Here is a 26,207-nt window from a genome sequence, read left to right as displayed (position 1 = left end):
TCACTGACAAATAGGTGCAAAATTATAATTTTACTTGTATTTTTAAGTGACAGAGGTGGAGACATTTTTTTTTCACATACTAAAGAGCCTTTCATAATTTTTGTCTGTTCCTTGGTTCATTCCTGTTTCCATTTTATTTTTTCAAGTTTTTATTTTAATTCCAGTTAACATGTTTACGTTTTAATACTTAAGTATCTCATTAAGAAACTTCCATCAGGTGCCTGGGTGGCTCAGCAGGTTGAGGGTGCCTTTGGCTTAGGTCATGATCCCGGATGCTGGGATCAAGTCCGGCATCAGGCTTCCTTCTCAGCGGGGACTCTCCTTCGCCCTTTCCCTTTGTTGCCCCTTTCCCCACCTCCCCACCCGCGCGCGCGCTCGCTCTCTCTGTTAAATTATTAATAAAACGTTTTAAAAAGTTTTTACATAGTAAGGATATCAGCCCTTTGTCATGTGTTGCGAATATTTTATTAAGATGGTACCTTGTCTTTTAACTTTGATATTTTTGCCCGGCAAAAATTTTACATTTTACATTTTTGTGTAGCCTTTTTTTTTGCCTATGGCTCCTAACTTCCGACTCGGCCACTTTCTGGGTGTGTCACTTGGTCTCTCTGAGCCACAGTTTCCTGCTCTGCAAATGGGGTCACGATGTTGGTGCGGGTTCGAGGATGGGATCGGGACCTGGACCGTCCGGCTAAGCGGCGAAGCGCTGAGCAGCGGGTAACCGCACTGAGAGATGGAGGTCCGCGAACGCCCCGAATCCCACGGAAGGCTGGCGGGGGGAACCGCGGCCCTGCCTAGCTTCGCGCTCTTCGGGCCCACGTGAGTGGCTCCGCCCCGCCTTGCTTCCGACCAATGCCTCCAAGCCTCCTGGCCAACAGGCGAGCTCCATCTTGCTCGGGGTCCCGCCTCCTGCCGATTCGAGCAATGGGCGCCCTCCGTTCTGCGCAAGGCCTGCCCCCGCCGCACGCGCGGCTGCGGGCCGCAGGGCTCGTTCCGGGAGGCGGGCGCAGCCGAGGCCGGTGTGGCCGGAGCTCGGGCGGCGGCCGAGCTGCGGCTGCAGTACTGGGGCGGGAGACCAGGAGGCTGCCGAGGCGGGACTTTCGGGCCGTGGGGGCGGCGGGGTCGACGTCTGGGCTGCGGCGGCAGGGACGGAAGGGGCGGCCGGGCGAGCCGGAGGGTGTCCCGTGGCGGCCGAGCGCGGCACCGCGGGCTCCTGAGGGGCGCCTCGGCCCCTCGGGCTGGTCCGCGGGGCCGCGGGAGCAGGGCGGGCTGCGCGCTGGGTCCGGCCCTGCCCTGCGGCCCGCCCTCGGCATTCCGGGCCTCTGGGCCAAGCGCCCGCCAAAGGTTGCGGGTCCGGTCGCCCTGTGTGGACTCTAAGGCGCCTTGTAATCTTTTGAAGCGCTTTGACATCCCCAAAGTGCTCTGTACTGCAAACTAAATCGAAGCGCTTTGTAATCCCGGAAGCGCTTTGACATCTCCCTAGTAGCGCTGTGCAAACTGTAGCGCTTGGTGATCGCGGAAGCACGTTTTGGGTTTGGAAACCAAACCGACGCCCTTAGTAAATCTCGGATCGTTTTGACTAAGGCGAAGCGCGTTGGCATCTCCGAAACCCTGAGAACTGTGATGGGCAGTGGAAAAAAGGGGGAAAGGTCAGTGAGGCCCCTGACTCTGACCTTCTGGCTTGCCCTCTCCCAGGGGACCCAGGGTGGCGGGAGTCTGAAGAGGGCTGGTATAGGAATCCAGGCCCCCTCTTTGCCTTGCAGGTGCCCATGGCGTCGGAGCGGCGCAAGGTCAAGTACCACTGGAGCAGCACTTCGGAAGGGTGTCCCCGCAAGCGCAGCTGCCTCCGGGAGCCCAGTGATGTGGCCCCCTCCAGTCGGCCAGCTCCTACCTCTGCGTCGCGTTCAGGAGGGACCAGCAGCCCCAAGCGCCTGAAAGTCCAGAAGGAGGACGATGTGGCCTGCACGCCGAGGTTGCCCTGGGGCTCATCCTGCCGCAGAAATACCTCCTCTTCTCATTCCTCTGATCCAGGTGTGGGCGGGGCTGCCGCCAAAGGCTGCCTGATTCGGAGTACACGGGGATTCCTTTCGTCAGGGGGATCCCCTCTTCGCCCTGTCAGCCCCTCTCCAGAAGAAATGGCTTCTCTAGAGGAGGAGGCCTGCAGCCTTAAGGTAGGTGGCTGCGACGCCTTGGAATCGGTGAAGCTCCTTCCACGTGGCTTGAGCTGTTGGGGGGAGACTAAAAAGGGTCATGTCCTTCAAGATCTTTGGGGTCTTCCCACAGGTCTGCTTATGCAAACCTGGGAGACCAAGGGCTTGGTCAGGGGGTTGGGCTACTGTGCCGTGAAGAGGTAATTTTCATACTTGGCAGCACTTGAAAACTGTTTGGAAGGCTTTAAAACGCTTGTGCCTGCTTCTCATTTCGATTTAATGGGGTTGGGGGATGGTCTGGGTCTCCAGATTTGTAAATCCTCCCTTAGAACTGTAAGGTGCAGCCAGGTTGGAGGTTCACTGCAGTAGGTGGGGGTCCTCAGGAGACACAGACCTATTTGCTTCAGTTGTAAATTTAAGGCATTGTGCCCTTGTACTTTGAACTTCTCTGAGTCACAGAATTGAGAATGAGAAGTTGGTTCTTTGTGCAGCTTTTCCCAAAGTTAACGGTTCCTGGCACCTTGGGGTTTTGCTTGGTGGGTAAAGTGTGTTTTGGAGCTCAGCTCAAACATTTAGTTCCCCATTGGGAACATGCAGGAGGGTTTCTCAGAGCAGGTACATTACGTCCACGGTTTCATTTTATATGAACTTAAGGGATGACATTTTTCCAGTGAGGCAAGTTCAACCTGTGAGAAAGAGAAGCAAATGCAATTCATCTCTCAGTCGGCTGTTTCTCTGGTGAGAGAGTGAGTACTAGCTAACGTTGCTGGCGCACGTATGCGCTTCATCCACTCTTTCAGTCAGGTTTTGAGCAAATATTCATTGAGGGCCTAGATCATCCCGCGAGTGTCCTAGTTGCGTGGGATTCTCCAGTAACAAAACAGAGATCACGGTCTGATTAGTTTGCATTCTGGATTTGGAGCTCTGGGCCTTAAGAGATGAGGAGTTCTATATGTGGAAGAGTGGAGGAAAAGCCTTAGTTGGGTGAGATGGGCTGCCTTCAGATAAAGTGATCTTAAAAAAGCAGTGAAAAAAGGCCCTAAGTGTCTCGAAACTTCTACTGAGTGGTTAGATTATGTGCAGCTGAGAAACGGCTGTTGTTGGCTGTTTATCCTGGGGAACTCTTAGATGAAGTGCTCCAGGTGTTTTCACTGTGGACCTCACAGAACTCTTGGTATGGCACATGGATTTTTTTTTTTTTTTAAAGATTTTGTTTATATACTTGAGAGAGAGAGAGAGTGTATGAGCATGGGGAGGGGCAGAGGGAGAAGCAGACTCCCTGCTGTGAAGGGAGCTCAGCGTGGGATCCCTGGACCCCGGGATCATGACCTGAGCTAAAGGCAGACGCTTAACCCACTGAGCCACCCAGGCACCCCTGGATTTTTTTTTTTATACAGTGATTTCAAAATCTTTGTCTTTAGCATAAAAATACATCTCGAATATGACTCAAAGATAAATCAAGTAAATAGAGGACTTTGCCATATAATTTAATCTTGTAGTTAATCCTTGATACAGTTTTTCACTTGATTTAGGGCAAAGCATGAAATAATCTCAATTGATTACAGTTGACTTCAGTGACAAATAGAGATAGAATGAAGCCTTTTGGGAAGGGCAGGAATCTGCCTAGCCTTTCAGGTGTGCTGCATCCCAGGCTCAGGCTGACCTGCAGACCAGGAACCAAGATTTGAAGGTATAGCCTTTAATCCAGGTGGGTCTAATTCTGTCATGGACCCATCTTTATCTTATTTATTAGGCCTGAGGGGTGTTTTTTGCCAAAATCAATTTAATGGTTAATCATGGAGCAGTGAGTAGTCCAGTCCTGCCTCAGAAGTTGTGGGGTTAGTGCCTTGCGTTTTAGTTAGTAAGCTCTAGAGGGTTGCTGGGTGCCAAGGACTCTGTTGGGTTTTGGAGCCCTGAGATGGCTTTTAAGGAGCACACATCTTGGTGGGAGGGCTTGAGAAGTCCCAAGACGGCCTCATGATGTGTTGTGTGCAGCATGAGAGCCCAGAATGGAGACGGGAGAGCTAGGTAAGGGGCCGATTGCAACAAGGCTTCAGTAGCTAAGGGAATTTGGATTTTATTCTAAACCATTAGAGAGTTATGTAGAGTTCTATACACAGGGAAGGCAGGTGTGCATTTTTGAAAGATCACACATGTTGAGAAGAATATGGGGATGTTGATATTAATCCTAACTGTCCTTCTCTAGCACTGCGAAGGGCTCTGCCTATGATGTTTATTAGTTTGAAGACAAGGTACAGTACTTGGTTCATCTTGATGAATTACAAAATGCCTTTCTTATCTTTTCTCTCAGTCTGTACATCTTTTCCTCATACTCTGAGTTATGTCCAACTCGTTTTTCTAGTAAGTCCTAAGTCTTGTCAGCAAGCACAGCCCAGTGGCACTCACAAAAACAGCATGTTCTCCCCCTTGGTCCTTCTAAGGTCCCCTCATTCCTACTTTTTACCCACCTATCCACCTGTTCTTTAGCATTTGCTCTCTAAATTTTGAAGGTTAAACGCTTGGCTTTGTTTGTGGGTCCCCCATTATTTTTCTGCTCTCCAGCTTTAGTGCAGAGGTCTCGGCTAGGTCGCAGAATATTCAGAGGGGAATGTTCTGGCTTTGGTAACAACGCCAAGTCTGGGTAGCTTATAAATGTATATTATATACTTATATATTACATACTTATATTATCAATATAATATATATATTATACATATATATTATAATACATACTTATTATATATAATATTATATATTATATACTATATGTATATTATATACTTAGGAAATGTATTTCTTATAGTTTTGAAGGGTGGAAGTCTGGGATCAGTGGGCCAGTATGGTCAAGTGAGGGCTCTTTTCTGGTTTGTAGATTTCTCTTTCTGTCCTCACATGGCAGAGGGCGGGCAGGGGAGCTCTCTTGGGGACTTTTAGATAAGAGCACTAATCATGTTCATGAGGGCTTCACATTCATGACCTAATCACTTCTCAAAGGGCCTGATACCATCCTCTTGGGGTTAGATTTCAACGTACGAACTTGGGGGGACCCATTCAGACCATAGCTACACTGAGCAATTTGGATTCCCTAGAGATTGCTGCTGGCTAGCCTCTTACTGTTTGTTCCTTATTTCCTCTAGGACAATTGTTTGAAAGGTTTTCTTAGGTTCTCGTGGTAGCTGATGATCTTCGTTTCTTCTGTAGAGAAAGATTAAATTTGTCTGTTGTGAGCACCTTCACCTACCTTACATTATTAGTCTTTAGTAGGACCTTCATTTCTGCTTCACTTCAGGGAAGAAAGACTGGAAGGGAAAACTGGAGAATTTATGATGTGATAGACTTTGATCAAATAGGATTCTCAGTGTTTGACCCTTAAGCTCTCCCATAATCCTGAGAGTCTTGTGAAATAGGCAATATTATCTTTACGTGTCAGTTAACAAATATTTACATATTGGTTAACAAATATTTGAGCACCTAGTATATGTAGGTGCAGGGAAAGGAGACTCAGAAATGTTAAGTAACTTGACCAAGGCCATCCAGCTGGTATGTGGCCAAGCTGTGCTATCCCAGATCAATGGGACTTCAAAGCCTGCATTCTTACCTCTGCAGCTCTCTGAGTCTCTGCTCTGTCCTAGCCCAGTGTTAGCTGAGCGATGGAGAGACGAAGAGGGCAAGATCCTTCCCTTGAGGAGTCTCTGCAGGGTGGCACCAGCCCAGACACAAGAAGCCATTGTATATCTTGGCTCTTGCATGACAGCTTTCCTCTGTGATCCTGGTTCCTGCGTCTTCACCCAGCAGATGTCCGGTGCTTGGGTGGAAGTCCGTGCTAGGGGTTGTAGTTGCGAAGAGGAAGGCAGTGGTTGAGGCACTGAATAGTCCTTCATCACTGAGCACTGTGTGCACTGTTGTAACAGGTGCATTTGAAGTACCAAGGGTCAGAGGAATGAGTGACTAATGTTGAGAAAGTCCTCACAGAAGAGGTGCCTTTACAATTCTCCTGACAGACGAGGAGGAGGAGGAGAGGACTTTTCAGGCAACAGAACAATGTGTGTCCAAAATATGTTAGGAAATGCTGGTCTGAAGTGGTTGGGATACAACTGATTCCTGAAGGTCCTCACTTCCCTTTTCTCCAGCACCCTTTTTCATTCCTGGGCACCTGGGTATATGGATAAAGGTGGGAGATGATTCTGGAGAAGAAGCTTGGGGTCCAGCCTATGAACAGCTTCTGATGTTAGGCTCAGATGTTGGGGATGTTTCCTGTGGGCAAATGGAGAAGCACTGAAGGGTTTTTATTTTTTTTATTTATTTTTTATTTTTAAGATTTACTTATTTATTTATTTGACAGAGAAATCACAAGTAGGCAGAGAGGCAGGCAGAGATAGAGGCGGAAGCAGGCTCCTCGCTGAGCAGAGAGCCTGATGCGGGGCTCAATCCCAGGGCCCTGAGATCATGACCCGAGCCAAAGGCAGAAGCTTAATCCACTGAGCCACCCAGGCAACCCAGCACTAAAGGGTTTTAAGCAGAGGTGTGATGTTGGCAGATTTTAGAACTCCTCTCGCACACTGTGGAGAAAGGATGGAGGGAGTAGTCAGGGAGCTGGGTACGAACCGTTGAAATGGTGTAGGCTGTCGGTGGTGAGGGCAGGAACAGCATCTCCACTGAATCTTTCCCTCCTGCCTTCAGAGATGCATAATTCACTAAGCAGTAGTGCCACGAAAAATGAAATCTCTCCTGTTTGAAGCCAGGTGGTTCGTCTCTGCTCTTGAACTGAAGGCCTCATCTTTGCCTTTATAGCCTCCTCTCCACTTCTGAAAATCTTGAGTGACCTGGATCCAGTTCAGGTCCTTGTGGTCTTTGACATCACAGCCTTTGCTACTGTTGCTCAATTTTTGTATTTTCTCTATTCTCCCTTGGTTTCCAGGATATTAGGGGGAGCTTGAGCTTGCCCCGTTTCTCCCACTTAAATGCGCCATGTGGCAGCTTCCCTCTCTGTGGGAGGGATGACAGCCATGGCAGCTCTGGGAATTGTAAGGCCACATGAAAACATAAGGTATGGGGGCACCTGGGTGGCTCAGTTGGTTAAGCATCTGCCTTTGGCTCAGGTCATGATCCCAGGAGCCTGGGATGGAGTGCTGCATCTGGGTTCCTGCTCAGTGGGGAGTCTGCTTTTCCCTCCCTTCCTCCCTCTCTCTCTCTTTCTGTCAAATAAATAAAATCTTAAAAAAAAACAACACAAGATATGTTGTTCTAATTCTAACCCTTCTCTCCCCATAGTTACAGTCCTGGCCTTCATTACCAGGGTTGGCAAACTGACGGTCTATAGGCTGAATGTGGCCTACTAGGTCCTCAAAAGTATTCAGTATTTTGGAGATTTCACATTAAAAATATATGCCTCCAGGGGCGCCTGGGTGGCTCAGTGGGCTAAGCCGCTGCCTCTCTGTCTACTTGTGATTTCTCTCTGTCAAATAAATAAATAAAATCTTTAAAAAAAAAAAAAAATATATGCCTCTAGCCCACACCTCTACCTTGAACCGGAGACTTGAGTGACCTACTTCCGCTTCCGCACTTTTACTGCATTTTCCTGTGTTCTTTCCCTCTCTGGCACTTCTCACTCTCTAACATACATATATTGCCTTTCTTCTGGTTTTCCTTTCCCTCATCACCTAGAGTAGGAAGTCCAGTAAGCAGGTGTTTTTGTATGTTTCGTTGGATACTAAGCTCACATGGATGCTAAGCAAGTGTGCCACAAAAACTGCTGTTGAGATGGAAAACAATTCAATTTGAGATCTCGTGTTTTATATGAAAAACTGGAATCTACGACTCTGGGTCTGTACTTGCAAGCGGCAGCAGTTGGTTTGAAGTGAGGAACTGTGACCCTGCAAAAGGTGTCTGCAGGGGCTTCTCTGTTTGTTGTTGACTTTGTCTTCCCATGTAGTCCTCTGCCCGGCCTGGGGCGGGGGTGGGAGGGCAAGGACAGGGGTAACTGGTCACACAGGCAGAGGTGGAGATGTCAAAGAAGGGATTTGGGGCCTTCGAGGATGAGTAGGAGTTTTATCAAGTGTAAAATGAGACTGAGGCGAGGGTGTCACAAGCAAAGAAAGTTAGGTTTGCCTGTGACAGTATGATGGCCCTGCCCAAGGATGGCAGGTGGTTGGCAGTAGTGAGAGAAGCAGGCTGGGAAGTTGTGACTGTATCCCGTAGGGTATGCCCAGGGAGCCTTCAAGCTTGTTTTTAACGTTTATTAGAATTTCGTCATATGGAAAGGTATAAAAAAAGGCTTATCATCTTTCCCAGATAATCCCTATAGACTTTTTTTTTTTTTTTTTTGGAAGACAGAGATCAGAAGTAGGCAGAGAGGCAGGCAGAGAGAGAGGAAGAAGCAGGCTCCCTGCCGAGCAGAGAACCCGATGCGGGGCTCAATCCCAGGACCCTGGAATCATGACCTGAGCCGAAGGCAGAGGCTTAACCCACTGAGCCACCCAGGCGCCCCTCCCTATAGACATTTTTAAAAAATGCCCACCACGTTAGAAAATTGAGACTCGGGCACCTTAGCTACTGTCACCTTCCCTGTGATTGGTATAGCCGCCACTGATTGATTTCTATACATAATTACCCTCTGGGTAACCATTTCACGAATTGTGATTTCCACTCCCCCCTTCCAGGTTGATTCAAAAGATAGTTCTCGTAACTCCACGAACTCTGAATTTGCAGCTGAAGCAGAGGATCAGAATGATACAAATGAGGAACCAAACAAGGTGCAGAAAAGGAAGAGGGATCGATTTCGAGACCAGGGCTCTACAGTGATCTACCTGAAGGCTATCCAGGGCATCCTGGGAAAGTCGATGCCAAAAAGGAAGGGAGAGGCTGCCATGAGGCCAGTGCTGAGCAAAGGAGAGCGTCCCAGCCGTGGAGAAGAGCCAGTCAGGAGTGTCACTGTGTCTCCTCCTCCGAAAGGGAAAGAATCAGCCCCGGAGGTGAGAGCAGAGGACGAAAAGGCTGAGCTGGAGAGGAGCAGCTTCTGCGACAGGAGAGTGGTGATAGACCCTCAGGAGAAACCCAGCGAGGAGACAGCTGGTGCCCGAAGGACAGTCCTTGACAAGGACTCTCCAGCCCTTGAGTTTTTGGATGACTCCGACTCTAATTTAGAAAGCCAGAAGGTAAGCTGAGCTTATACCAAGCATGGGGGGTTTTTAGTTCTGTTGATGATATGTATTTGTTGTCTTTCTCATTTGATCCTGAGTGTTACTCATTAAAAGCAGCACTTCACTTACCAAGGACTCTGGGACAAACTGATGGTTCTTTTCTTCTCTCTCTTTTTTTTTTCCCCAAAGATTTTATTTGAGAGAGAGAATGAGAGGGAGAGCGAGCACAAGACGGGGGAGGGTCAGAGGGAGAAGCACACTCCCCACTGAGCAGGGAGCCTGATGTGGGTGGGACTCAGTCCTGGGACTCCAGGATCATGATCTGAGCCAAAGGCTGTCACTTAACCAACTGAGCCACCCAGATGCCCTGATGCTTCTTTTCTAAAATACCTTTCAGTGTTACTAAGAAATCTCAATTCAGTGCTATCTCTCTCTCTTTTTTTTTTCTTCCTTTTTTTGAACTTAGAATTTATATGTTGTTAGGATATGCATTTGCCTGCCCTAACAAAGGCCAAAATAACAGTGACTTAAAGACAATAGAAGTTTGGCTTAAGGAGGAGGGACCCTGCTGCCATCTGTCTTGCTGCTCTGCTATGTCAACCCAGTCTCCATCTGTGGTCTGATTGGCTGCTCTGATGGGACCCTGAGGACATTACCTTGACATTCCAAGCAGTAGAAAGGGGAAAAGAGAAGAGGAAAGTATGCTCCCTCCCATTTAAGAGCTTGACTCAGAAGTCCACATCACTTTTGCTTTTAGCTACTGACGGGAATCTAGAAACCTGGCCAACACCTAGCTGCAAGGGAGTCTGGAACATAAACTTTCATGTGAAAGACTTATCTCCAAGTCACTTGTATTGCTCTTGAAGGAAAGAATGGTATTGGAGGGAAACTAACAATTTTTTTTTTTAAAGATTTTTATTTATTTATTTGACAGAGAGAGATCACAAGTAGACAGGCAGGCAGAGAGAGAGAGAGAGAGAGAGAGGGAAGCAGGCTCCCTGCTGAGCAGAGAACCTGATGCGGGACTCAATCCCAGGACCCTGAGATCATGACCTGAGCCGGAGGCAGCGGCTTAACCCACTGAGCCACCCAGGCGCCCGAAACTAGCAATTTTAAACATAGTTTATGCCTGGGCGAAAAGGCTGTTGTACCCATCTCTGCTTATCTTTATTTACATCTCCTTCGTGGCAGCTCCTTGAATCTCGTTAGCTCTTTCTTCCAGCACTTACCTCCATATTTCTTTTTTTTTTAAAAGATTTTTATTTATTTATTTGACAGAGAGATCACAAGTAGGCAGAGAGGCAGGCAGAGAGAGAGGAGGAAGCAGGCTCCCTGCCTAGCAGAGAGCCCGATGTGGGGCTCGATCCCAGGACTCTGAGATCATGACCTGAGCCGAAGGCAGCGGCCTAACCCACTGAGCCACCCAGGCGCCCCTTACCTCCATATTTCTAAATAATCTTGCGCTGTGTATTGATTTTCTAGTTGCAGACTTCTGTGGACTGCCTACTTAGAAGAGGAGAATTTAGTTCTCCACGCTAACTTTGGCAGCACCATACCCATGAACCTGTCACCTCTGTTTCTAGCAGCTCCCCATGTTGTTGTCCTATAGTTTCTGGCTAAATCTGTTGAAGGTTTATTATCCTCACGTTCATAGCAGAACGTGGTATGAACTCTGAGCACATTTCCTCTCGTACAAAGTTTATCTTCCTTGGAGATCATCATTGCCATGTTTTTTCCTTTAGTTTTCCCTGTACCTATCACTGATTCATCCCCAAACTGCTGGTGCCATAAAATTCTCCTCAAGGTTGTCAAAATAAGTCGTCCCATTTTTCTTCTTGGAGGTGTACTTCTCTTAATTATTTCCTTAGTATTCCCATTTTTCCTGTTTCCTTTTATTTTTGGTTTGTGAGTAATTAAGGTGAGTGTATATAATAATACATACTATTTTTTTCTTTTTTTTAAAGATTTTATTTTTTTGACAGAAACACAGCGAGACAGGGAACACAATCTGGGGGAGTGGGAGAGGGAGAAGCAGGCCTCCTACCGAGCAGGGAGCCAGTTGTGGGGCTCGATCCCAGGACATTGGGATTATGACCCCAGCCGAAGGCAGATACTTAATGACTGAGACACCCAGGTGCCCCACCCCTTTTTTTTTTCATTTTTGACATACTTAATTTCTAAGAACACTGATGTTTTGAGTATTCCTTTTTAAAGAGTATCCTGTTCTTGTTTTGAGGTTATTGTGCCTTCTCTGGTCTCTTCGAGAATGTTATCGGTTTGTTTTGAAGTTTTCTTCTACTTTCTGCACTACTTTTTCTCTGAGTTTCCTTCTGATTTTTGTCTTTTTTTTTTAACTAAGTATTTTGGTTTCTGTCTTATGGTAGGGCTTTCCTGGGATGTGTTGGTTGTCCATTCATATTTAAAGATGGAACTTTCAAAAGATGATTGGAAGTTCTAAGTGTGTGGATGGGCTTATCCACTGCTGGCTTCAACAGAGGGTGATGACACTGGGTAGTTTTGTGGGGGCTCCAACTGGATCGGTGGCTTCATTGTCAGAGGGTGCTCAGTGTCCCTGGTCAAAATGCTCAACTCCCCCACCTAGGAGGCACCATCTGGCTGGTGCTGTTCTGAGAGTCAGGTTGAGAGAAGTACCTGGGTTCTCACTGTCCAATCTGCGATGATCCTTCAACCTTGATTGTATGTCCATTGTTCCTGATTATTCCATAAGTTCCTTGGCTCAGCTTTATCAAGTGTGAACCGTAGTCTTTTGCTGGAAGGGGAAAAGGCAGACCCATCTGCAGAGGATGGGAGCAGGGATCTCGGGACCTAACTTCACAGGTTTCCAGCTCATTCTCCTGTTTTCATCTCCAGTTTCACTTTCTTTTAAGAGGTCTGCTACCTCCAATTCCTGAGCCTTTTGGGGGGTCTTGTACTGTGACTCAACATGTTTCTGGGTTTTTCTCACTGCAGACTTAGCTTTTGGCCATCTGTGATCTGCTTATCCAGTAACTGTTCATCTGTCTACTCTCTATCTCTAGCAGCTGATTTTTATCTAATTCGCTTTTCTGTTTTTTTCTTTATGCTTTCTCTTTGTGGGTTTATGCCTTTTGCTTTTTCAAGTTGGTTCATACACACCACACACACACACACACACATACACACACACACACACACACACACATTTTTTTGAGACCATGCACACAGCAGGTGAAGGGACAGGGCAGAGGGAGAGAGAGAATCTTAAGTCGTGCCTGGTGTGGGGCTCAGTGTCATGACCCTAAGATTGTGACTTGAGCCAAAATCAAGAGTTGGGTGCTTAACTGAGCTGCCCCCGTTTCCTATAGTTTTCAGAGGGTTTTTTTGTTTTGTTTTGTTTTGTTTTGACAGGAAGGACAAAAACTACATGGGTTATATTTAACTGGAAATCCCAAGAACAATAGGTTTTGTAACCTTTTTCTGCTAACTCTGTGACGGGTGTGTTTCCTGTCTGATGTTGATCATGATCTTGTTGGGCTGCCTAGAATTCCCCTTGTATGGATGAACCTTCCAAATTTACACATCTGAACTCCTGTTTGTCAGGCTGGACATTTAGAATGTCTTTGTTAAGTATATATTGGGAGGCAGCACGATATGGTTGGTAAGCACTGGGTGTTGGGATCAGATAGTTTGGGTTGAAATCCTGGCCACCTGAACTGTGATCATGAGAAAGCCACTTAACCTCTTTGAGTCCTAGTTTCTTCTGTGTAAAAAGTCACAGTTCTTGAAATCTTATTATGGTTAAACAGAGGTCAGCAAACTTATTCTGTAAAGGGTCAGATAATATTTTTGGCTTTGTGGGCTGTATGGCCTCTGTTGTAACTATTCAGCTCTGCTGTAGTAGTGTGAAAACAGCTAGGGACAGCATTTCAGTGAACGGGCCTGACTGTGTTCCAGTGAGACTTGGTTTACACCAGTAGACATGGCTTACACCAGTAGACTGTGCATTGGATTTAGCCTGCGGGCCAGTTTGCTGAACCCTGAACTGATGCATGGAAATGCTTTGCTCAGTTCCTAAGTGTACAGTAATACCTCAGTAAATGTAAATTTAAATTTTACCATGTTGCTGAGAGTGTAAGGTAGTCATGAACATAGGTAATGTCCTATTTTCTCAAAAAGAAAATCCAAGGGACCCCTGAGTGTCTCAGTTGGTTAAGTGTCTGGCTTTGGCTCAGGTTGTAATCCCAGGGTCCTGGGATCGAGTCCCATATTGGGCTCTTTGCTCAGCAGGGAGTCTGCTTCTCCCTCTGCCTGCCATTTACCCCCACTTGTGCACTCGTGCACTCTCTCTCTGGCAAATAAATAAATAAAATCTTAAAAAAAAAAGATAAAAAAAATCCAAAAACCTTTTCTTGGCCAACTTGACCATATAAGCCTTTCAAAGACTTAGATGACATAATTATAAGTCTTTTTATGGTATGTATTTTTAGTTACATGTGCATTTTTAATTTCATATTTTTTCACCACTTTGCCTTTTTTCCCCACTCTCACATATCATTAAATAATTTTGTGGAAACTTCACATGTCTTTGACATGGTCTTTGTTGTCCCTGGAGTTCCTTTTTGAGTCATGTAGTGTGATTTATTGAACTTCCCTGATCATAAGAATGAGAGAATCTGACCCAGGTCTGAGATGGGATGTGGGAATTGGTGTTTTTAAACAAATAACCCTGGAAGATAGGTTTGGGAAGCAACTAGAGGATGTCATTTACCCTTGCTTCTGATTTGGAATTTTAACTTATTTTTATTTTAACTTTTTATTATGGAAAACTTAAAACACTTATGAAAATTATCTAGGGGTGCCTGGGTGGCTCAGTCGTTAAGTGTCTGCCTTTGGCTCAGTTCATGATCCCAGGGTCCTGGGATCGAGCCTCACATCGGGCTCCCTGCTCAATGGGAAGCCTGCTTCTCCCTCTCCCACTCCCCCTGCTGTGTTCCCTCTCTTGCGGTGTCTCTCTGTCAAATAAAGTCTTTAAAAAAAAAAAATTATATACCCATCACTCGGGACGCCTGGGTGGCTCAGTTGGTTGGACGACTGCCTTCGGCTCAGGTCATGATCCCGGAATCCTGGGATCGAGTCCCACATCAGGCTCCCAGCTCCATGGGGAGTCTCCTTCTCCCTCTGACCTTCTCCTAGCTCATGCTCTCTCTCACTGTCTCTCTCAAATAAATAAATAAAATCTTTAAAAAAAAAAAAATATATATATATATATATATATACCCATCACTCGTCTTCAGCAATGAATTTGCCACTAATCTTGTCTTTTTTCTCTATGACTTTTTTTTTTTTTTTTTTTTTTTAAAACAGGCTCCATACCCGACCTGGGGCTTGAACTCACCACCCTGAGATGATGAATCACATGTTCTATGACTGAGCCAGCCAGGTTCCCCTCTCCACAGATTATTATTATTATTTTTTAAAGATTTTATTTATTTATTTGACAGAGAGATCACAAGTAGGCAGAGAGGCAGGCAGAGAGAGAGGAAGGGAAGCAGGCTCCCTGCTGAGCAGAGAGCCTGATGCGGGACTCGATCCCAGGACCCTGAGATCATGACCTGAGCCGAAGGCAGCGGCTTAACCCACTGAGCCACCCAGGCGCCCCTCCACAGATTATTTTGAAGCAAATCCCAATTACTCTATCATTTCATCCATAAATATTTCATTGTGAATCTCTAAGATATAGTGATCTTTAGAAAAAACAAACATAATTACAATTTTATTAGATCATACACACACACATACAGAATCCGTAATAACAGAGGTCCAGTCATTGATTAAATAATCCTGTTGGCTTCATGATATTTTTAATTTGTTTAAAACAGTATCCAAATAAGAGTCATATGTGGCAATTTCTAAATATCCTAAGTCTCTTAGTCCATGTAGATTCTGTCTCCTCCCATTGTGATATAATTTTTTGTCATAAAAAATAGGACATTTGTCTTGTAGTTTTCTGTAGCCAAGATTGTGCTGATGAGATGTAGCACTTTTTGAATCCATGTTTAATTCTGTCCCTGGAAGTTTATCGCCAGTTGCCAATAGCTGTTCCTGTTACACTCAGGCAGTTTGTGGTTCATTTTTTCTGGAAGTGTATTTTGGGATTGCTACCATGGAGCAAATTCCAATTATTTTTCAGGTTACTTTCTGAATAAATAATACTTTTATTGTTCAAAAATGAAAAATAAAAGTTATTTAGTGAAAAGTAGCTTTCCAGCCTGGTGCTGTGTTGCCTTATTCCTCCACTTAGATACCAGTTTTCAGTTTCTCAAGTATTTTCTCACTGTCTCCTTATGCATAACCACTTAGCCATATTGCTTCATTTAAAATTTTTTTTTTATTTTTAAGATTCTATTTGAGAGTGAAATCACGAATGGGGTGGGGAAGGGTAGAGGGAGAAGGAGAAGCAGACTCCCCTGGGCTGGGAGTCCAATGTAGGGCTCAATGATCCCAGGACCCCAAGATAATGACCTGAGCTAAAGGTAGACTCATAACTGAATGAGCCACCCAGGTGGACCTACTGTATTGCTTTTTATTTTTATTTTTAAATTTTTATTTATATTTTAAGGTTTTATTTATTTAAGAGAGAGCACAAGCACCGAGCAAGAGTCAAGGGGGAGAGGCAGAAGCAGATCCCACTGAGTAGGGAGCGGTACCAGGGGCTCGATCCCAGGATCCTGAGATCAGGACCCAAGCTGAGGGCAGACACCTAACTGAGCCACCTAGGCACCCTGTGTTGCTTTTTAAAAGTGAAATTTAAAAAACAAAAAATGATCTTTAAAAGATTTGTTAAAAATGGGGTGCCTGGGTGGCTCAGTAGGTTAATAAACATCTGCCTTCAGCTCAGGTCATGATCCCTGGGGTCCTGGGATGGAGCCCTATATCGGGCTTCCTGCTCAGCAGGAAGCCTCCTTCTCCCTCTTCCACTCCCCCTGCTTGTATTCCCTCTCTAGCTGTGTCTTTCTGTCAAATCAATAAAACCTTAAAAAAGTTTTGTCCAGTGGAACTGTGAGGTCTTATCCCCCAGATATAAATCTGGTACATCTCTTTGTCTAACCCTGTCCCTTCTTCTTTAAAACATGGAAAAGGGAAAAGGGGAAGTAGGAAATCTTCCTGTAAGCATCCAACATTAGCTTGGTTGAATTCTGTTTGGGGTCATTTGTCCTCACATAAAATAACCTATATTATCTAATACAGGAGACTTTGTAAGAATTGGAATATAAAATGATGCCTCCTGGGCACCTGGTTGGCTCAGTTGGTTGAGCATCGGACTCTCAGTTTTTGGCTCAGGTCTTGATCTCCAGGTCCTGGGATCAAGCCATGGTTTCTGTGCGCAGCAGGGAGTCTGCTTGATATTCTCTCCCCCTCTCCCTCTGCTTCTTTCCCTGCTCCAACTTTCTGTCTAAAATAAATAAATCTTAAAAAAAAAAAAAATGCCTCCTTTCTGGGGGATTATTTTTGGGGACAAAACCTTGCTTTCTGTTTGGGTACCTTTTGTAATTTTAATCAGATCAACTTGTTATTTTAAAAAATGGTAGAATTTTCAAGAGCTGGATTGCAAAAATGGTAGTTGCATGTTACTGTATGTGATAATTATTTCAGCTTTGAGGTGTACATATACAAAAGTAATGATTCTAGTATGTCTTACTGGAAAAAGGGAAAAAATCTTGTTAAGTCCTAGCAGTACTGCATTTTTTAATTTTCTGGGTTGGTAGAAATTTCCACCATAATTAAGATAGTTTTTGAGGGCGCCTGGGTGGCTCAGTGGGTTAAGCCGCTGCCTTCGGCTCAGGTCATGATCTCAGGGTCCTGGGATCGAGTCCCGCATCGGGCTCTCTGCTCAGCAGGGAGCCTGCTTCCCTTCCCCTCTCTCTGCCTGCCTCTCTGTCTACTTGTGATCTCTCTCTCTGTCAAATAAATAAAATCTTAAAAAAAAAAAGTTTTGAAGGATTATTCTCCCTTAGAGATTAACTTTAAAAAAACTCTTTTTTAAAGATTTATTTATTTTAGAGAGTGCATACACATGTGGGGTGGGAGGGGGTGGTAGAAGAGGGAGAGAAGTAGACACCCCAACTGAGTGTTGAGCCTGATGCAGGGCTCCATCCCAGGACCCTGAGATCACGACCTGAGATGACATTGAATTGGTTGCTTAACTGACTGAGCCACCCAGGCTCTCCAAAACTTTTTGTTTAAAGTAAGCTCTCTGTCCAACGTGAGGTTTAAACTTGCAACCTGGAAATCAAGAGTTAAAACCAAGCACCCCTAAAATCTTTTTATCGGAAATTTCAAACACACTCCAAGTAAACAGACTAGTGTTAAAAAATCCCCCAGGTGCCCGTCACCCAGCTTCAGGAGTTCAGATTAAGTTTTAAACGTGCTGCCGTTTAAGTTATGTTGCATCCTGGGAAAGATTCTTGTTTGGATATTTTTGTTGTTTAGGAAAGGGGTAGCAGGAAGAAAATCTAAAATTGGAAAGTATCATATGGGAGTTTTATAATTCATTAACATTTTTGTTACCAGTATTTATTTCCTTTTGGAGTGTAGGTAGTGGTATGGAAGGTTAATACAGACAGTAGAAACATAAAATTTCGTTCCCATTTTAAAGAGGTAATCAGTTTATCCATCATGCTTCTTTGTAGTGAATTTTTCGTTATATGAATTGTATTTGCATATACAAATATTTTTAGGAAAAGAGCTTTGTAAGTTGTTGCTCTAGCCATCTGGTCCCTGTGGGCATAGATGGTTTTGTTAACCAAAAGAAACGAGGGTCCTTAAACGGTCTTCTTGCATGAGTGGAGATCCATGTTTTTACTGTATTTCTCAGACTTGATTTGTATCCAAGCAACATGGAGACTTAAATACTGAGTCCTTGGGGACCTGTTGAATCACAGTATCACAGAAGAGGGTGGGGTAGCCTTCAAAAGTCCCCAGCTGGTTCTGATGTGAAACTAAATTCAGGAGCCATTGCCCCATTTATTCTACAAATTAAGTCATCAAATATTTGTGACCGCAGTATGCTAGGCACTGTTGTAGGTGTCTGGGAGACATGAGTGAAGAAAATGAAAATTCCTGACCTTGAAAACTTCTGTTCTAGCAGGGCTAAATTGATTTAATGTAATGTATAGCTGGTTGATCCATTTATCATTGCCAGCAGTGGCTTAAACTAAATGTTTTATTTTGCTCTCAATTTTGTGAGTGAGGAATTCAGAAAGGTCTAGAAAGGGCAGGTCTTGCTCGAGGGTCAAGGTGGTATTCTCCCAGGTGCTTCTGACACTCCAAAAGCCTGGCAGGGCTGCACGGGCAAGATGCTCACTCATGTGGCCGGCAGTTGAAGCTGGCACCTACAGGTGACCTCTCTAGAATATGGTGGGTGTCAGGGAGGTCTGGTGTCTTCCTGGTGGTTGGCTTCCCTGTGAGGAGCAAGCTGACAGAACCAGGAGAAAGCCCCTTGGCCGGTCTGACAGCTGCTGTGTTCTGTTGGCTACAAGCGATTCACTGGATTGGCCCAGGTTCAAGGGGAGGGGAGGGCTCACAAACCCCACCTCTCAGTGTGGAGTAATGTAAAGAGAATTTGCAGACATATCTTAAACCTACCATGACTGTGTGGTTTTGCATTTGAAATGTTAGAGTAGAGACATGTTAGAGATGAGATGTGTTGGGGCACTGCTTTTCTCTAAAATCCCCAGTACACGTTGTGTTCTAGAGAACAGTTTTTCTCCAAAGGGATCATTCAGAAAGGGAGTGCAGGTTTAGCATCCCCTTTGAGGATGATACTTTTTTTTTTTTTTTTTAAGATTTATTCATTTATCTTAGAGTGAGAAGAGGGCATGCGTGTGGTGGGGAGAGGCAGAGAGAGAGACACTCTCTAGCAGGCTCCCTGCTGAGCGCAGAGCCCGGCACAGGGCTTGATCCCATGACCCCGAGATCATGACCTGAGCCGAAACCAAGAGTTGGGTGCTCGACTGACTGAGCCACCCAAGTGCCCCTAAGGATGATATTCTAAGACTTTGGTTGCACGTTTAGCTATCTGGTTTGGTTTGGTTGCAAGTTGCAATCTGGCTCACATTGTAGAAATTACAAGGAAACTAGGCAACAGAGTAAGATAAGGAGATAATGCAAAGCCTTCACCGTGGCCAGAAAAACAAGGCAGAGTTTATGTTGCGCTGATGACCATGTATGAAAGGCTGTCTTCACACAGGAAGGCTCACCCATTGGTTTTGTTTTCTGCAGCCTAAAGAGAGGGAGGTGGTGATAGAGCACACCTCTTCAGGAAGTGACTGGTCTGATGTGGATGAGGTCTCCACAGTCAGATTCTCTCAGGAGGAGCCCAGCTCGCTGAAACTCTCCACAGTTCCGGAGCCTTCTGCCTTCCCCACAGACTATGTCATGTACCCGCCTCATCTGTACAGTAGTCCGTGGTGTGACTATGCCAGCTATTGGACCAGCAGCCCCAAGCCTTCTGGTTACCCGTCCGTGGGCAGCAGCGGTGGCGACCCACTGCAAGTCGGGAGGAGCAACCGGGGCCTCCTGAGTGATTATTCCCCTCACTCCACAGTGAGCTCCCAGAACACCTCCAGAGACCAGGAGCTGACCGAGGAGGGCAGATCCCAGAACTCTCGTTCATTTCGTTTCTCCAAAAGCTCAGAAGAAGAGGTGAAGGAGAAAAGAGCACTCCAGGAGGAGGCACCCCCTCGTTCCTGTGGAGGACATGTGTCTAGCTCCCTGCCAAGGAACCATCGGGAGTCAGGCCTAGAGGGGGGTTTCATTGATACCCACTGTCACCTGGACATGCTGTATTCCAAGTTGTCTTTCAAAGGGTCCTTTACCAAGTTCAGAAAAATTTATAGCAGCTCCTTCCCTAAGGAATTTCAGGGCTGCATCTCTGACTTCTGTGATCCTCGGACACTGACAGATTGCCTGTGGGAGGAGCTGTTGAAAGAGGATCTGGTTTGGGGAGCCTTTGGCTGTCATCCTCATTTTGCACGTTACTATAGTGAGAGTCAAGAGAGAAATCTTTTGCAAGCACTGAGGCACCCCAAGGCTGTGGCATTTGGGGAAATGGGCTTGGATTACTCGTATAAGTGCACCACGCCTGTCCCAGAACAGCACAAGGTAATGAGGCCCTCCTTGGTTTGCACATGGTTTCAATTCCTTGTTCAGTTGCTGAGCCTAGCAATAAAAGTTTCTGTGCTTTGGGATCTAGAGAATTTAGAACCCTTAAAAATAAAATTGCTCTTGTCCAGACCATCAAGATGTCACTTGCCAAATGCTTCACGAACTATTTCTTTACTCTTTATTAGGTAGGAGAGGGGGATAGTTACTCTGTGACATCTTATGGCTAATGATATATATGGCAAGACATTTGTTTGCCTTTCTTCTTGGGAAACAATCAGTTTTACGTTTGTTTAATTAAACTGTATTTTTATTATGGTTTAAAGTTAAGTGTGTCCCTAGAAAATATTTGGAAAATACAAAACTGAAAGGAAGAGAATTTCCCATCCCACCAGAAATGGCAGCTACTGCCATCTTACTATGTATTTTTTGAGCACGGACATTTGGCAGGGGAAGGGTGGTTCCAGCATTTCAGTATAAGTTTCTGAGTTGGGAAGGAGCAGGAGAAGGAGAAAGACCCTCCCACCTTGTCACTTCTCAGACTGCCAGGTTGCCTTTATTGTAGAATTTATTGTGTGCAGTTTTCCTGGGGCTGCATGATAGGCTGGGTCTGCGTGCCCATTGTGCTCCAGGCCCTGGTGAGTGGGTGCGTGAATGCCAGCCTGGGCAGAATCTAGCAAGCTGGCTTTCCCTTTGGCGCTGTCCCCAGCCTAGCTGGGCCAGCTTCTGCTGTACACTAATGCTGTCCCTGCCCATTGCTACTGGCATCTATGGTTAATTGTGAATGAGGAGAGGGAATCTTCTAGAGGCAAAGGTTTCTTTTCTTTTTTTTTTTTTTAAAGACTTTATTTATTTATTTGACAGAGATCACAAGCAGGCAGAGAGACAGAGAGGAGGAAGCAGGCTCCCCACTGAGCAGAGAGCCCGATGTAGGGCTCAATCCCAGGACCCTAAGATCATGACCTGAGCCGAAGGCTGAGGCTTTAACTCACTGAGCCACCCAGGCGCCCTGAGGCAAAGGTTTCTTAATTTCCCCTTGACCAAAGAGAAAATTCAGAGAAGGTATAGTACTCTTCTGACAAAGCAGAAGACTCCAGATCTTTAAAAACCTTTGGGAGACAGAGATTCCAATTTGAATAGAGTTGTCTGTGGCAACCAATAGGCATGCAAGACTTAACAGTTAATTTACATATGAAACAATTTCAGGTGTTCAAATACATCGGAAGGATCTCATTTATTTATTTTAAAAATGATTTTATTTTTATTTGAGAAAGAGAGCACGAGCAGGGTGGGTTAAAGAGAAAGGGAGAAGCAGGCTTCCCGCTGAGCAGGGAACCTGATGCGGGGGCTCAATTCTAGGACCCTAAGATCATGACCTGAGCTGAAGGCAGATGTTTAACGGACTGAGCCACCCAGGGGTCCCAAAAGTAAAATTAAGAAGAAATAAAGAAATAGAAAAAGGAAGAAAAGAAAGTTAAAAAAATGAAGGTAGTAATTAGAACATATTCCCCTAGGATATCTGATTTTGGTTGAGTAAAGAAAGTAAGTTGGAGAAAATATGTAATTTCCATTCTTCAAGTATTTGAGCACCTTCTGAGACAAGGTATTGTGCAGATGTGTGTGTGTGTGTGTGTGTGTGTGTGTGTATGTACAACTCTTTAGAAAATGTGTGGAAGGTGATTACTTCTTGAGAGTGGGGGTAGAGGTGGGGACAGTGAGGGAAGAACACATAACTTGAACTTGCTGTTCCTGAGCCCTGCCCTGCAGCCCCACGTAAGCTTGGCATAGTGGTTGCCATGTGGAGCAGCTGGGTTTGTGTTTGAATTGTGGGGCTCCAGCTTACCTGTGACAGATGACTTGATCTCTCTTGGAGCCTCCTTTTCTTCTCTGCATGGTGGGCTAACAGCAGTCATTTACCTTGGGGTGCTTATGAGGGTTACATTAATAATACACCTGAAACGCTCTGAGTACCTCCTGTGGTAAGCACCCCGTAAGTGTGGGCTGTTCTTATAATTCTGTAGTCTACAGAATTGGAGACTGGGGTGGGGGGGAGGTTGCCCATTGACCTGGGTGTTGTGGGGATGTAACAGACTCCTGACATGCTTCTGACTGGTGTCCCTTTGCCTTCTCCCAGGTGTTTGAGAGGCAGCTGCAGCTGGCCGTATCTCTGAAGAAGCCCTTGGTGATCCACTGCCGAGAAGCTGATGAAGATCTGCTGAACATCATGAAAAAATTTGTGCCCTCAGACTACAAGATCCATAGGTTAGAAGGCTGGAGCTTCAGTGGGCAGATGGAACGAACACTTCTTTCTGTGTAGGACATGAGTTGGAAAAAGGAAAACTCAGGAGAAGATGATAGTATTAGGTCTTTGTGATGTACTATCTTCTCTAAAGCTTAAGTATTAGATTGAACCATATGAAATTCCTGATTTTGACCATTTTTTTACTTACAAAATGGCAATTTCATAGGGTTTGAGCTAATAGCCACGATCACTGGTGAGCAAGAAGGGGACTTCCGTGACTCTCATATCCCTGGTGGCAGGCACAAATGGAGTCTGTGCACTCAGAAAGGAGGTCTCTTGATCTGGGGAGAGGCCACTGTGTTGTTCAGTGACTTAGCACACAGAGAACATTCCAGGGTGCCCCCAAAGAAATTCTTTGCTTTTTTGAAAGTTCATTTTCCCCACATTAAAGTCAGTATGTTTTTAATCTTAATTGTATGTAGGGGCTCTTAAGTTTGGTGTGCTGAACTTGATCTACTGTGTGCCTGTTGCGGGTGTTGGCTCAGGGCCCCTGGGAGCAGCCGTGGGAGGCAGACAAGTCATCTGGTGACTTTAGACCCTCCCCTCCCCTCCCCAGGCACTGCTTCACCGGCAGCTACCCGGTCATCGAGCCCCTGCTGAAGCACTTCCCCAACATGTCTGTGGGCTTCACGGCCGTCCTGACTTACTCCTCGGCCTGGGAGGCCCGGGATGCTCTGAAGCAGATCCCGCTGGAGAGAATCATTGTGGAAACGGACGCTCCCTACTTCCTGCCCCGACAGGTACGGGTGTGATCAGGCTGAGCTGAGGCGAGGGTGGGTGGGAGGGGGCCGGTCACCTTTGCAAGGTTGGCAGGGCCAGAGCCCCAGTGACTTCCAGATCTCCTTGGCTGTGTAGATGTCTCCTTGTTGTGGCTCTGCAGAACCAAAAGTCTAGGGGGCTGAGAAGCTGAAGGGTAACCACTCTCTTCCAGGCAGTGCAAAGCCCTACCCTGTAGAGGGTAGTCCAAGGAAGCGTGGGACCCTGCTCACCCAGAGCCCCCCATGACTAGGACTCTCCCTGCACCTGCAGGTAAAGGGGTCTCTACAGGGCAGCCCCAAAGAGGTCCTTGCTGGGGAAGGGCAGGGAGGGGGATCTGTGTCATGGTTGTGCAAAGAAGGCACAGTGATGTTCTGAATGCTTGATGTCTTCCAGGTTCCCAAGAGCCTCTGCCAGTACGCTCACCCAGGCTTGGCCTTGCATACGGTTCGAGAGATTGCGAGGGTCAAAGATCAGCCGCTCTCCCACACCTTGGCCACCCTGCGTGAGAACACCAGCCGCCTCTACAATCTTTAAGCAGAGAGAGTGCGGTCAGGAGAGAAAGGTCAGACTAGAAAAGGTCATAAAGATCACATTATTGGTTTTTAAAAAATCAGGACAAAAATAGGTTTCTCTGCATTTTCTTAATGTAGAGAATGTGAACATAGAGTGAGCATTAAGTCTGATCTGTCTCGAGTGAACTTGGTTTGGGACCTTCTTCCTTTTCTCTTCTCACCCCTCTAGGATGACCCAGTGGCCTGGCAGAAGATGGGTCCGAGGTCAAGGAGGTATCTGGAGAGCCTACTGGAACAGAGAAAAGCAGGACAGGATGTTCATAAGGCTCCACTTGGGGCTGGGGCGGGCATGCAGCAGAGCGGGATGCCAGTGAGGGGTGACCCCCAGGGCGGTCAGTGGAGAAGGAAGAGGCTGAAAGGAGGGCGTGGCGCATCTGCCAATCCTGATCCCTGTGCTTTCTGACCTTCGGCTCCTGGTGGTTCTCGGTTCTGAATATGAACTCCCAAGTAGGAAACCTCCTCTGGAGCATGTTGGCTGGAGTGCCGTCTCAGAGGTTTACAGTCCCGCCACCGCGAAGTCCTCCCCATCCCTTCCCAGGAGGAGTCTTCAATTTGGCTGTCCTATCGCCCGTCTGCTCCGTGTTGGCGTGGGCGGAAGACCTCGGCTGTTGGCCTCACCAGCTCCGCTGCCGGTGGCGTAGAGGGGTTGGGGGACGCTCAGTATCCGGGGATGTCCTGGCCGACAGGGATCGGGAGGGGCTGGGTGCCTCAAGGGAGAGCACCCCAGAGAAGGGGTTTCTGTTTGCTGGAGCCCCCGGGGCCGCAGCTCGCTTGTGTTTGACTGAGATTGGTCCAGTTTGCAGTGGATGCGACCTCCCGCTCTGCTGTCAGGGGCCCCTGCTGCCCATTGCTCAATTTTTGCCCCATTCTCCTGGAACACTGGACCAAGAATACTTTTGTTTCACCCCATGGGACAGCCCCCTGTGTGCCCCACCCAGGTTGAGAGGTAAACCAATTTAATTCTTCAAAACTCTGCCAGGGCTGCTCAGCCCCCGTCTCCAGCCTGTGCAGAACAAACAGGCCTGGGTCTGCCTTCCACTCCCTTCCCAGGGCTCTCCCTTGCCTTTGCCTCGTCTGAGTCCTTTCTCCGTATTGGAAGTGAGAGCCTCTCCTTTGACTTTGGAGCTGTCTGGTCATCAAGTTTTCAGCTCTATTCTGTTCCCTGCTGGTATATCTGTTACAGGCCCTGGAAGGTTGTAATTGTCAGGGGTTACATGTGAGGACGCTCTGCACTTTGTCTAAAAGGATCCTTTACTCTGATCTCCCACCGTGAGACAGGACACCCTGAGCCCCTTCTCTGTTTCCTGGAGGCGAGAGGCTTAAATCGTAAAACCCATCCCTTAATGCTGGATTTCTCTAGGTGTTTTCAGAAGGTGCATCTGAGCCTCGCAAGCAAAAAGGGAACGGACTCAACATTTCCTCTCTGGTGTTTCTGTTTGGCCTGGTAACGCCTGTCACTGGCCTGGGAGGTAGGCCTTGATTCACGGTCGACCTTCCACAGGTCAGCCGTGGGTTGTCTGGGCCTCTTGTTTGCCAGTGGGGGCTTGTCCTCCTGCTTGGAGGAATCAGAGGACTGAGTATTTCAGGGTGCTTTACTGTTGCCCCAACGAACTGCAGCCTGTCCAGCCCCTTCACCACAAGCCCTGTACGTCAGTACTGCCCATGCTGGCAGCGGACAGGCCCTGCTCTGGAGGGTTCCGGGAGGATGGAGTGGATGTCCCCAAACCTGTGTTGCCTCCCTGCCAAGGTAAAGCACAAGGTGCTATATACTTCACCTCTAGGATTTAGATGGTCTTATCTGAGTGTCACCAGTGAAACACGACTGGTGTGGGTACAAAAGCTGGTGGGCGCTGTTTTGATTCGATTTTTGGCTGGCTGATGTGATTGTGTTTGCTGTGCTGCCGGAATGCATCTGTATCTCCCCCCACCCCTGCCCCTTTTGGCCATCTCTTTCTGTAAATAAAGTGATGGGTCTTCAGCCAGCTCCTGTGCTCTCCTTGTTTGGTCAGATTTCTCAGAGTGACGACAACAGTTAAGTTGTTGTAACCTGAGAATCCTTGTAACCCAAGAATCCAAAGGTCTGGAGAAATTTTCGAGTGTACATGTGTGTTTCTGCAAAATTAAAGTGGTAGTAAGAATTGGG

At 46.5% G+C, this 26,207-nt stretch overlaps 1 protein-coding gene across 2 annotated transcripts; it reads left to right on the top strand.

Annotated features, from left to right (window-relative positions):
* The first annotated feature begins 980 nt into the window (after positions 1–980).
* On the top strand, positions 981–26,207 carry TATDN2 (TatD DNase domain containing 2). 2 transcript variants are annotated; one of them, XR_007129997.1, is made up of 8 exons: positions 981–1,649; positions 1,764–2,171; positions 8,810–9,304; positions 19,550–20,431; positions 22,566–22,693; positions 23,290–23,473; positions 23,665–23,762; positions 23,886–24,025. XR_007129997.1 is itself a non-coding variant. In XM_047744912.1 (8 exons), exons 2-7 carry the CDS (start codon positions 1,770–1,772, stop codon positions 24,024–24,026), a joined length of 2,232 nt encoding a protein of 743 aa, XP_047600868.1. In that variant the 5' UTR covers positions 982–1,649; positions 1,764–1,769; the 3' UTR covers positions 24,027–24,054; positions 24,234–26,207. The 2 variants fall into 2 exon arrangements, 1 of the variants encoding a protein (XP_047600868.1); XM_047744912.1 differs by lacking the exon at positions 23,665–23,762 and adding an exon at positions 24,234–26,207 and having other exon boundaries at positions 982–1,649; positions 23,886–24,054.

Source organism: Lutra lutra, chromosome 1 (assembly GCF_902655055.1).
Source record: "Lutra lutra chromosome 1, mLutLut1.2, whole genome shotgun sequence".
Taxonomy (NCBI): domain Eukaryota; kingdom Metazoa; phylum Chordata; class Mammalia; order Carnivora; family Mustelidae; genus Lutra; species Lutra lutra.
Note: the sequence above shows the minus strand (reverse complement) of the source record. Positions and strands in the feature narration are given on the sequence as shown.

Coding starts and splice junctions, on each gene's coding strand:
- TATDN2 (XM_047744912.1), top strand. CDS start 1,770: ATGGCGTCGGAGCGGCGCAAGGTCAAGTACCACTGGAGCAGCACTTCG. Junction 2,172..8,809: donor AGGAGGCCTGCAGCCTTAAG/GTAGGTGGCTGC, acceptor CCCCCCTTCCAG/GTTGATTCAAAAGATAGTTC. Junction 9,305..19,549: donor CTAATTTAGAAAGCCAGAAG/GTAAGCTGAGCT, acceptor TGTTTTCTGCAG/CCTAAAGAGAGGGAGGTGGT.